General features: G+C 51.1%; 1 protein-coding gene across 1 annotated transcript in view; it reads left to right on the forward strand.

The window, feature by feature from the left end:
• The window catches only part of ESRRB (estrogen related receptor beta), a 122888-nt gene that overhangs the window by 38315 nt on the left and 71982 nt on the right, over nucleotides 1-12591 (forward strand). The window contains exon 4 of the mRNA XM_078662037.1: nucleotides 5014-5175. Coding sequence (XP_078518163.1) covers nucleotides 5014-5175 — 162 coding nt within the window. The remainder of the gene's footprint in view (nucleotides 1-5013; nucleotides 5176-12591) is intronic.

Raw genomic sequence — 12591 nt, forward strand, 5'->3', positions numbered from 1 at the left:
AGTGTTTCTCGGAAGCTGTACGAAGCCATTCCACAAAATATCTGAGCCGGGAGGCTAAATAATAATACTTGAGCCTGGGGATTCCCAGTCCCCCTGTCTCTGGTGAGGCCTATTGATTTTGCTTGGGGGTCTGTGCTTTCTTCCTTTTCCAGACAAATCTCTCCATCAGCTTCTGTAGGGCTGGTGGTGTGCCCCGGGGTGGCTGTAGAGGCAGGGCTTGTAGCAGGTGTAATATTTTCAGCAGGAGGGTCATCTTTAGGTCAGCTATGCATCCTAGATAAGAGAGACCCCTGTCTGCGAGTTCTACAAGACTCCACCGGCTGTTTGGAGGAGTTCTGAATATTTATGCTCAGCTGTGGGTTCTGTTGTCTGGCCGTGGTAAATGCCTAGGTTTGTGACAGACTGTTGCAGCCAACTGAAGGGGCATGCGACTTGCAAGGTGTCCCGCAAGTCTGTGGCACATTGACCCTCAGTTAATCCAAAAGCCTCCAACTCTCTCAAAAGGGTGGGGAGTGTGGACATAGGGTTGGTGAGCATCAGAAGGATGCCGTCTGCGTAAAGGGCAATTTTGTGTTTTGTTTTGCCAAGGGTTACTCCAGCAAGCAGTTTGTTGCAGTGGAGGGGCTCTGCAAGGTGCTCCAAATAGATAGCAAAAAGGAGTGTGGATAGGGGACATACCTGCCGGATCCCCCTCTGTATCTGGAAGGTACCCCTTGTTGGCCCAGTGTATCCACTCAATACCCATTTCCTAAATCTTGGCCAGAGGCCCTTCCTGAATAGAACCTTTTGGAGGAAGACTCTATGAAATGCCTTCTCAGCAACTATGGATAATTACGGCTGTTGCGGTTTTGGTGCGCGTGGCCTTGTCGATAATGTGGAGTATGTGTTTGGTATTATCTGGGCACCCTCATTCGGGAATACATCCTGTTTGATCTTAATCTATCAGGTCCTGTATGTAGGGGCCCAGCCTCCATGTTAAGATGCTTGTAAAGATCTTCACATCTATGTTGAGCAAAGAGATTGAACGGTAAGAAGCACAGTTAGTGGGGCCTTTCCTTGCCTTGTGAATGATTCTGATGGCCGCCATGTGCATAGTAGGGGTGAGCATTATGGTTTGTGCAAATGAGTTGTAGAGCTTGGCAAGCAGGGGTGCGAGCTTTGGACAAAATAGCTTATAGAGTGCTGTTGCGAACCTATCCGTGCCAGGGGCCTACCCCACATGGAGGCGGGAGATACTAGCTATAACCTCTGCCACTGTGATGTCGTTATCCAGTGTTTCTGATTGCTGTGTGGTAAGAGATGACAGTGTGACCGGGTCAAGGTAGGTCTGAATGTTCCTATTGGGAAGTTAGTCTGGGGTATATAGATCCATGCAGAAGTGTCAGAAAGCTTCCACAATCTCTTCTGAGGAGCACACAGGGTCTCTAGTGTGCGCGGTAATCTGAACTACATTGTTCCTCTGCTGCTGTGCTTGGAGCTTGCAAGCCAGCATCCTGCCAGCCTTATCGCCGCCTGCGTAATATTTGTGTTTGTTGTGGACCAGTGTGTATTCTGTGGTGTCCCAGTCTAACACCTTACGCTGCTGGGTTGCTTCTGTGTGTTGTGGCCAGATTTTCTGGGAGCCAGTGTTCTTATTTTGCTTCTCAAGGTCGCCTGTCCTGTCCTCCAGTTCCTGTCTCTTAGCCGTCCGCTCATTGTTCAGTTTGGCCGTCATTGCAATAAGTGCCCCCTTGAGAACTGCTGTCAGTTAAGCAGTGATGTGGTTGCGTATGGAGCCGACAGCATCTGCATGCCTTAATAGTTTTTCGTTTAATCACCAGTGTCTCTGTCATGGGGGACCATCTAGGTCATGGATTGTGAGTAGCACAGGGTATGGTCTGAAAGTATCATGACCCGTATCTCTACCTGGGTGGTCTGTGCTAGGAGCTCCAGTATGTCATACGTTTGGTGCAAGACTGAGTAAAACTTACAGTTTTTTTATAAGAGGGTGGTGGTGTCCCCAAATATCAACCAGTCCCAAATTTTTGCGCCAGGCCCATTTGCCTATCCTCTGGGCCGATCTGTTCAGAGTGCGATCCATCACCATGTTAAAATCCCCCCCCCCAAAAAAACCCACTGCGTATAGACTGAGGACAGTCTGGGATATTACCTCACGTAAGAAGTGTTCTTGATTATCGTTCGGGATGTATACTGTTCAGAGTGTAAAGGTGTGGGTTTGGTGCTCTATACGCACCGCTAACAACCTGCTGGGGATCTCTGCAATGACAGATAAGAATTTGCCATTGAACTTAGTGGCCAGTAAGTCAGCTGTCCTCCCTTTTTGCTGGGAACTTACAATAAGGGTTGACGATTGAATCAGTGACTATTATCTAGATGGCTCCAGTATTTCTTTAAGAGATGTGTTGCTTGTAGGAGACAGATATCACAGGCAGAGTTTTGAGCATGCAGAGCACTGCACCGCGTTTCGCCGGAGCATTACGGCCCGGACATTAAGGCTTATGATTTTCCAGGATCTGTGAGTTCAGATTCGCTAGGTGACTCCGGGGGAGTTGGTGGTGTGAGCTGGGGTTCCCTGATGTGCGTGAGCAGGGGGAGTGCATTAGGAAATGCTGTAAGTAGTGTAGTCATGTAAACCCCAACTGTCCACAAGAACCCAACAACAAAACTGAACATAAATCCCCTCCCCACTTCTGGAGTATACAGTACCAAACTCGGGCCATATTGTTGCCTATTGGATCCATGTACAATCCTACCACTTTCGTGTGAGTCCCTACAGACCTCTGACCAGACCTTCCAATGTTGTGGAGCCTTCAGTTGTCTGCCCAGCCCCATCGACCTGCTGGGAAAAGGTTTTGACCCATCCAAGCCCGCAGATCAGAACTCAGGATCCTCAGGGGCTTATTTACAAACCCCTTGCGCCACCTGTACGTCACTTTTCCCATGTTAAAAATGATGCAAAAGTGGCGCAAGAGGATGGTAAATAGGCCCCTCGGTTTGTAGCGTGGGAAAGACTGCTGACTGATATCATTGTATTTCAACCTCGTGGGCCTCGCTGCTGTCTTCTTTCTCATTACCTTTGTCCATCTGCCTTAGCACCATGGCTGGCACCCAACTTTCATTTGCTGCTCCGGCTCGGTGTTTGCCCTGCCATCACCAGGATGTCTACAATGGATGCAGCCTCTACAAGGGTGTGGACTGCTTGGGGTGCACTGTTCCATGTGAAGAGCCGGTGGAGTGGGTGCGGCCGGCAGTACTTCACGTACGTGCTCCACAAGAGGGTAGTAAGAGGCTTCTGTTGTCAGCCACACTGTAGGGTCCCCAAAGCCAGGTCCTGGTAGAGATGAATTATGGCCCCTTCAAATTGTTTGGGGCCCGACTGACGAGTCGCTTCCATGATGGCCCCCTTTTGGTGGAAATAGTGTAGGCACATGAGAATATCCGGGCCTGTGCTGCTCGAGCCTGTAACTCTTACGGTTCTGTCCAATTGTATGTTTGCGATTGCCTGGTCAGGGAGGACATGGTTAAACACGCGTTTCACATAGTCTTCAATGTCTCCTTTCTCTGCCCCCACAGGTGCCCCTGATTTGAATATTAGACTGTTGAGATCTATTCTCCTAGTCCTCAATGTGTGCCTGTAGCATATGGTTTTGCTGTCGCAACTCTATCAACTCACTCCTGGGGTGTCCAGATCGTCCTCCCTTCCATCACTGCTGGTCTCTAGTGAGGAGGCTCAATGTCCCAGTACCATTACTGTGTGTCGGATGCCTTTTATATCCTTCAAAAACTCATCTTCCAGCAGGTAAATGTCCAGGCGGACTGTAACAAAGGGGCTTTTCCATGAAATGCCTAGTCAGACGCTGCTCCTCTCATGCCAGGGTGGCTCTCAGAGGGCATGGTTCCCTGCTGTCCCTCTTTTCAGGGCTGCGCTCGATGTGCGTCTCTGTTCGCCTGGAGCTGACCTTGGCTAGCATTTCTTTGAGTGAGGGGTCCTTTCTGGATTTATGAGCTACCATGTTGAGGGGGTTTGATACTCTCGCCATTCCTTAAGATTCACCCACACAGCACAGCCCTCCACTCAGTGTCCTCCACAAAAGAATGCCTAGCTGCCCCCCTGTTGGTGTCGCGGAGACCCCCACTCACCCAGGTCTCACCGGGCACCAGTCACCATCAAAGCGGGCACACCACCCAGTCTCCCGGGTCTCAGCTGAGGGGGAGACTCCACTCTGCAGTGGTTTGCTGTCCCGCAGTAGGCCCCTAACCGCAGCTGTATCACACTCTGTGTAGGGAAGGCTCGGCTTTGCTGCCTCGGGTGCGGTGGTGCTGGGGCCGGGGGTGTTGGTCATTCTTGGTTCTCCCTGAGTCTGAGCAGGCCGTCCCGGGGCGCCACAGTACACGTAGCACAAGGGCCGGAGAAGGGCGAGGCCGCAGCATCACGCCGATGCCACCTGAGCTCACTCTGAGGCTCTGCTGTGTCCCCAATGATCAACTCCCTCTCATGTTGCTGCGGGCCGCCGGCCACAGCTTTGGCTTTAGACTCTAAGGGTGGGGGTTAACACGCCCCCAGGGGGTACTGACAGATCCTGCTGCATCTCAGGGCCATGGGTAAGGCGTTGGACAGGGCATAAAATGCACATTACGGGAGGCTGGACGCAGAGCGCAGGAGAATTGCTCCTAATCTGCCACCATCTTGGACATGCACCCTGGGTCTGTGTTTACATGTGCTGTCTTTGCCCCTTTCTACTTGTGTTCTCTGTGTCCCTCTGTGTCTTTTTGCACATGTTTTCTGTGTGCCCCTCTGTTCATGTCGTCTCTGTGTCCCTCTATCCCTTTGTGTACAATCATCCCCTATGCATATTTGTGCCTGTGTGTACGTGGGCTCTCTGTTTCTCTCTGTGTGTGGAGGGGTTCTGTCCGTCCTTCAGTACATGTGTGTACCGTGTTCTTTGTCTCCCTTTTGCGTGTATCTGGACTCCGTGTCCTTCAATGTGTTGAATTCTCGGTTAAACTTTGCAGTGACTAAAATTGTCTCACACCTGCTGGTGGCAGAGCCTGAGAAGATCTACGCCATGCCCGACCCGTCAATGCCTGAGAGCGACATCAAGGCGCTCACCACCCTGTGCGACCTGGCAGACCGCGAGCTGGTGGTGATCATCGGGTGGGCCAAGCACATTCCAGGTAAGGTAGCCCGGGGCCACACCTTTCTTCCTAACTCACCCCTCCATCCTTCCCCTTTTGAATCCATTTCCTCCCTCTCTGTATCCTCTCCACATCTCCCTTCTATTGCACCATCACTCCTCCCATTCCAACTCCTTTCCCCTCCTCTACCTTTCCCTTAATCATTCTTCTTTTACTATTGCTTTCTCCCCCTTTCTTCTTCCTCGTTTCCTTCTTTCCTCCTTAGTTCTGTCAATCCTTCCATCCTACCCTTCTCTCTCTCTCCTGCTCCGTTTCCTTCTCCTGCTATTCTGTGTGTTTTCCAATGACTCTCTTATTCCCTCTCTGCCTTTCTTTGGCATGTCTGTTTTTGTGAGCATTATTAGGATTCGTTCAGGACCCTTTAGTTGTAAAATGGGAAGGATCTTGCGCCTCTAGTGGACACGCATAAAATGTTCGCATTTCCGTGGGTTATTAGTAAAGTCGACCCTGAGAAATGGGAAGCATTTGGGCCTTATGTGGGCAGCGCAACAAAAAAAGGACACAAAGAGGCAAGAAGTAGTGGCGGCTGCTCTAAACTGGAAGCCTGCGGTAACGCAAACGGGGTGTGGGGGTGAAGGGAAAAAAGAAATTAAACAACTTACCTTCAACTGTGGCCGCCGCCTCCGTCCTCCTCCCCCGATGCTGGTCACGCTGCACAGGCTCTCGGGGGGCAATCACAGCGCTGCTCTAATTCTGCTAATATTATTTACCAGCATGAAAGCAGCACTGCGATTGTCCTGAGCGGGCTGACTTTATGCCCGTTCAGACACCGGGAGCCTGCAGCTTTCCTCCAACTCGGCTGTACAACACAGCTGGGTTGGAGAGACCAAAGTGCACATATCTATTTGGCTGTCCCCAGACAGCCGGACAAACTAACATGCACACTTTTAAGTGCCCACCACTCCTCCCTATTGTGATGCTCCGTCACAATGACCCCGTCCTAACACTTCTGGCCATGGTAGGATTAGGAAAGAAAAATAAAATGATGATAAAACCGTTTTATTATCATTTTATTTTTCAGTTGACAACTGTCTTCTTCCGTAACGGAGAAGCCGCCCATGAGAAGAAAATGTCACTTTAGTATTTTTGACCTTTTCAAAAAGCACTACAGCACTACCGCATGTACTTTTTCCCCTTGTGTGCATGTGCTCTCTGTGGCCCTATGTAACTTTGTGTGCAACAATCCCGTGACTCTCTGTGCCTGCGCATACACATGCTCTCTAGCTCACACGTTCACCCTAATAGTTCTGTTGATACTATTGACAGAGAGGAGATGCTTGTTGTGCTCCAAATCAATGGCTTTCATTTTAAAGTTAAGGACTCCTAACTTCTGTGAATACCGAAATGAGTGAGTGCCTTCTGTGGATACCAAAATGGTAGTAAGTTTAGGATTTTGTCTTAAATTAGTTCTGTGAATCTGGCCCTACACGTTTAATTGATCCCAGCAGGTTAGAACTGTGAGCCTGGGATCAAACACAGATTCCTGTAGTGTACTGTTCAATGAGCCTCCTGTTTCGGTTCTAGTGCACCGCAGTGTCAACCGCCCTTGAGCATGGAAACAATCATTGTATCAGCAGGTTGACTAGAGATTGGCAACCCCTAACTCCACAGTGACAAAATACGATTGGATGTGTGAAGCTGCTGCTTCTTGCCACAGCCTGGATTATATTCAGTGCTGGTGTCAGGGTGGATTCCCTGTGATGCCGCTGCTGCTAGCCTCAGCTCTGTGATTCCCATTGCTGTTTGTCTCAGCCTGGATTATATTTAGTGCTGGGGTGGATTCTCCGTGATTGCGGCTGCAGCTTGCTTCAGCCTGGATTATATTCAGCGCTGGTGTCGTGGGTGGATTCGCTGTGATTGCTGCTTCTGCTTGCCTCAGCCTGGATTATATTCAGCGCTGGTGTCGGGGTAGACTCGCCGTGATTACTGCTACTGCTTGCCCCAGCCTGCATTATATTCAGCGCTGTTTATCCTGGATTATGTTCAGCGCTGGTGTTGGGGTGGATTCCCCCTGAGCGCTGCTGCTGCTTGCCTCAGCCTGGATTATATTCAACACTAGTGTCGGGGTGACTTCTCTGTGATTGCTGCCGTCTTTTTAAAGAGAGAATGGACAGCTGCTCATGTCCAAGAATAACTCGCACTTCTGAGCAATCACCCACATCTGAAAGGGAAGCCAGCTTGACTGGATGAGGAATAGAGAGCTGCATGTGCCCCCAGGAAAGGTTCGCGTCCTCCGAGCAATCACCCACAGCAGTAGGGGAAGCCACTGTGACTGAAGAGAGATTGGAGATGTGTGATGTCCACAGGACAGACTCGCACCCTACGAGCAATCACTCACAGCTGTATGGGAAGCCACTGTGACTGAAGAGAGATTGGAGATGTGTGATGTCCACAGGACAGACTCGCACCCTACGAGCAATCACTCACAGCTGTAGGGGAAGCCACTCTGACTGAGGAGAGATTGGAGATGTGTGATGTCCACAGGACAGACTCGGACCCTACGAGCAATCACTCACAGCTGTAGGGGAAGCCACTCTGACTGAGGAGAGATTGGAGATGTGTGATGTCCACAGGACAGACTCGCACCTTCCGAGCAATCACTCACAGCTGTAGGGGAAGCCACTCTGACTGAGGAGAGATTGGAGATGTGTGATGTTCACAGGACAGACTCGCACCTTCCGAGCAATCACTCACAGCAGTATGGGAAGCCACTCTGACTGAGGAGAGATTGGAGATGTGTGATGTCCACAGGACAGATTCGCACCCTCCAAGCAATCACCCACAGCAGTATGGGAAGCCACTCTGACTGAGGAGAGATTGGAGATGTGTGATGTCCACAGGACAGATTCGCACCTTCCGAGCAATCACTCACTGCAGTAGGGGAAGCCAGTCTGACTGAGGAGAGATTGGAGATGTGTGATGTCCACAGGACAGACTCGCACCTTCCGAGCAATCACTCACAGCTGTAGGGGAAGCCACTATGACTGAAGAGAGATTGGAGATGTGTGATGTTCACAGGACAGACTCGCACCTTCCGAGCAATCACTCACCGCAGTAGGGGAAGCCACTCTGACTGAGGAGAGATTGGAGATGTGTGATGTTCACAGGACAGACTCGCACCTTCCGAGCAATCACTCACCGCAGTAGGGGAAGCCAGTCTGACTGAGGAGAGATTGGAGATGTGTGATGTCCACAGGACAGACTCGCACCTTCCGAGCAATCACTCACAGCTGTAGGGGAAGCCACTATGACTGAAGAGAGATTGGAGATGTGTGATGTTCACAAGACAGACTCGCACCTTCCGAGCAATCACTCACCGCAGTAGGGGAAGCCACTCTGACTGAGGAGAGATTGGAGATGTGTGATGTTCACAGGACAGACTCGCACCTTCCGAGCAATCACTCACCGCAGTAGGGGAAGCCAGTCTGACTGAGGAGAGATTGGAGATGTGTGATGTTCACAGGACAGACTCGCACCTTCCGAGCAATCACTCACCGCAGTAGGGGAAGCCACTATGACTGAAGAGAGATTGGAGATGTGTGATGTTCACAGGACAGACTCACACCTTCCGAGCAATCACTCACAGCTGTAGGGGAAGCCACTCTGACTGAGGAGAGATTGGAGATGTGTGATGTTCACAGGACAGATTCGCACCTTCTGAGCAATCACTCACCGCAGTAGGGGAAGCCAGTCTGACTGAGGAGAGATTGGAGATGTGTGATGTCCACAGGACAGACTCGCACCTTCCGAGCAATCACTCACCGCAGTAGGGGAAGTCAGTCTGACTGAAGAGAGAATGGAGATGTGTGATGTCCACAGGACAGACTCGACCCTTCCGAGCAATCACTCACAGCTGTAGGGGAAGCCAGTCTGACTGAAGAGAGAATGGAGATGTGTGATGTCCACAGGACAGATTCTCACCCTCCAAGCAATCACCCACAGCAGTATGGGAAGCCACTCTGACTGAGGAGAGATTGGAGATGTGTGATGTCCACAGGACAGATTCGCACCTTCCGAGCAATCACTCACCGCAGATGGGGAAGCCAGTCTGACTGAGGAGAGATTGGAGATGTGTGATGTTCACAGGACAGACTCGCACCTTCCGAGCAATCACTCACCGCAGTAGGGGAAGCCACTATGACTGAAGAGAGATTGGAGATGTGTGATGTTCACAGGACAGACTCGCACCTTCCGAGCAATCACTCACCGCAGTAGGGGAAGCCAGTCTGACTGAAGAGAGAATGGAGATGTGTGATGTCCACAGGACAGACTCGCACCTTCCGAGCAATCACTCACAGCTGTAGGGGAAGCCACTATGACTGAAGAGAGATTGGAGATGTGTGATGTTCACAGGACAGACTCGCACCTTCCGAGCAATCACTCACAGCTGTAGGGGAAGCCACTCTGACTGAGGAGAGATTGGAGATGTGTGATGTCCACAGGACAGACTCGCACCTTCCGAGCAATCACTCACCGCAGTAGGGGAAGCCACTCTGACTGAGGAGAGATTGGAGATGTGTGATGTTCACAGGACAGACTCGCACCTTCCGAGCAATCACTCACCGCAGTAGGGGAAGCCACTATGACTGAAGAGAGATTGGAGATGTGTGATGTTCACAGGACAGACTCGCACCTTCCGAGCAATCACTCACAGCTGTAGGGGAAGCCAGTCTGACTGAGGAGAGAATGGAGATATGTCGTGTCCATAGGACAACTCGCACTCTGAGAGCAAAAACCGACAGCAGTAGGACAGTCAGTCAGACTGAAGAGAGGCGTTCACATGCTTACAGGATCAGGGCAACGATTCGTTTTCTATCAAATGTATTAGAGAACGGCATGAAAATCTCCATATGTGCTAAAGATGCTATAATTGATGTTTTCAAACATGTCTTTATTAGGTTACAGGTTTTCTTAATATGAAAGGTTTGCAAAATTCGTCTTTTTTGGTGTGCCAGCTGTCCAGAGACTTGATTAAGCAACCGTAAGCCTCTACAGTAAAGTTATCTGAGAGTGCAGTTCCGACTCCACTCCGTGCTCTGTTTGGCTACATCATTCAGTGCCCTGAGTCCACGGTGCAGGTCTTGATCTGATCGGTGTCCTCTGTCCATGGTGCAGATCTTGATCTGATTGGTGCCCTATGTCTATGCTGAGGATTCTACAACAACTGGTGCCCTCACATCACTGGTGCAGATTCTACTCCATCCAGTGCCCTAAGTCCATGGTGAAGATCGTGCTCCAATCGGTTCCCTCTGTCCATGGTGAGGATCCTACCCTATCCAGTGCCCTCTGTCCATGGTACAGATCGTACTCCAATCAGCACATTATTTCTATGGCGTGGATCCTACTACAACCAGTGCCATTGGTCCATGGTGGAGATTGTGCTCCTATCTGTGCCTTCTCTCCATGGGGCAGATCCTACTCTATCCAGTGCCCTTGGCCATGGTGCAGATCCTGATCCAGCCGCCACCATCTTTCTATGGTGTGGATCCTACCACAACCAGTGCCCTCAGACTATGGTGAGGATCCTACTCTATCCAGTACACTTTGTCCGTGGTGCAGATCCTGCTCCAATCTGCACCATCTTTCTATGGTGTGGATCCTACTACAACCAGTGCCCTCAGTCCATGGTGCAGATCGTGCTCTCATTGGTGGCCTCTGGCCATGGTACACATCCATCTGTATCCATTGCCCCTAGTCCATGGTGCAGATCGTGCTATGATCAATGCCCTCTGTCCGTGTTGCACATCCTACTCTAACCAAGGCCCTCAGTCCATGGTGCTCGGACTGGTGCCCTCAGTCCATGGTGCTCGGACTGGTGCCCTCTGTCCAGGGTGCATGTCCTACTCTATCCAGTGACCTTAGTCCCTGGTGCAGATTGTGCTCCAATTGGTGCCCTCTGTCAATGATGCACATCCTACAACATCGAGTGCCCTCAGTCCATAGTGCAGATCCTGTTCCCACCGGTGCCCTCTGCCAATGGTGCAGATCGTGCTCCGATCGGTGTGCTCTGTCCATGGTGAGGATCCCACTCCATCCAGTGCTCTCAGCCCACGGTGCAGATCGTGCTCTGATCGATTCCCTCTCTCCATGGTGAGGATCCTACCCTATCCAGTGCCCTCTGCAAATTGTATTGTATTGTAATTGCATTTATATAGCGCTTACTACCCCTGAAGAGGCGTCAAAGCGCTTTTTCGGCGAGTAGCACGCTACTCCAGGACCCATTGAGGATTAGTGTTGAATTAGTATAGTGAAACATGCAAGTACATTTTAAGTGGTCGATCCTGCTACAACCAGTGCCATTGGTCCATGGTGGAGATTGTGCTCCTATCTGTGCCCTCTGTCCATGGGACAGATCCTACTCTATCTAGTGCCCTTGGCCATGGTGCAGATCCTGCTCCAGCCGCCGCCATCTTTCTATGGTGAGGATCCTACTACAACTAGTGCCCTCAGCCCATGGTGAGGATCCTACTCTATCCAGTGCCGTCTGTCCATAGTGCAGATCCTGCTCCGACCGGCGCCCCCTGTCCTTGGTGCAGATCCTACTCCAATCAGTGCCCTTTGTGCACCTTGCGGATCCTACCACGTAGCCTCCGTTATCTGTCTTCATCCAGAGTTCACTTTTGCCCTCGGAGCTCTGTCCGCTGTCCATGGTGCTGAACTGCCGCTGACACGTGCCCTTAGATCCGCGCCCTCTGTCCTCTGTACTGTTTCTGCTCCCATCGTTGCATTATGTTCACTGTATTAATCTCAGTCGGCCCTTCCGTCGCTTCTGCTGCCCTGGCTCTGACATTTCCCTCCGACCTACTGCCCATTGTCCATGCCCCTATGTCCACAGACAATGCAACTTCAGAGCCTGCTGCGCGCCTGCTTTAACCTGTGCTCCTTCCCCGCGATGCTGATCTCGCGCTCACCCTCAGCCATTGACCTGTGTGCTCATCCTGCTCTTTCCTGTGGCTGCTGTCCTGGAACTGGACCTGCTCCGACCTCCGGCCTCTGTCCACGGTGCTACTGATTCTGTTCTGACCTGTCCTCTCTCTATCCACGGTACTTCTGATCCTGTTCTGACCTGCCCTCTTTGTCTACGGTGTTTCTGATTCTGTTCTGACCTGTCCTGACCCTCCTGTTCTGACATGTCTTCTCTTTTTATGGTACTGTCGCTCTTGCTTTGATCTGTACCCTCGATGTGTGGAGTGAAATCTCTGCCCTGTGCCTTCTGTCCATGGTGCTGAACCAAATTTGCCTTGTGCATACTGCCTAGTGGGCGGAGTCCGACATGATCTGAGTGCGCTGTTAGTGTCGCTGACCTTGCTCTGCCCTCTGTCAATGATGCCACCCTCTTCCTTTGGCGCTAATTCCGATCCACGGCCTCTGTCCGTGGCACACATTCTGATTTAT

This window comes from Lissotriton helveticus, chromosome 9, assembly GCF_964261635.1.
Source record: "Lissotriton helveticus chromosome 9, aLisHel1.1, whole genome shotgun sequence".
Classification (NCBI taxonomy): Eukaryota; Metazoa; Chordata; class Amphibia; order Caudata; family Salamandridae; genus Lissotriton; species Lissotriton helveticus.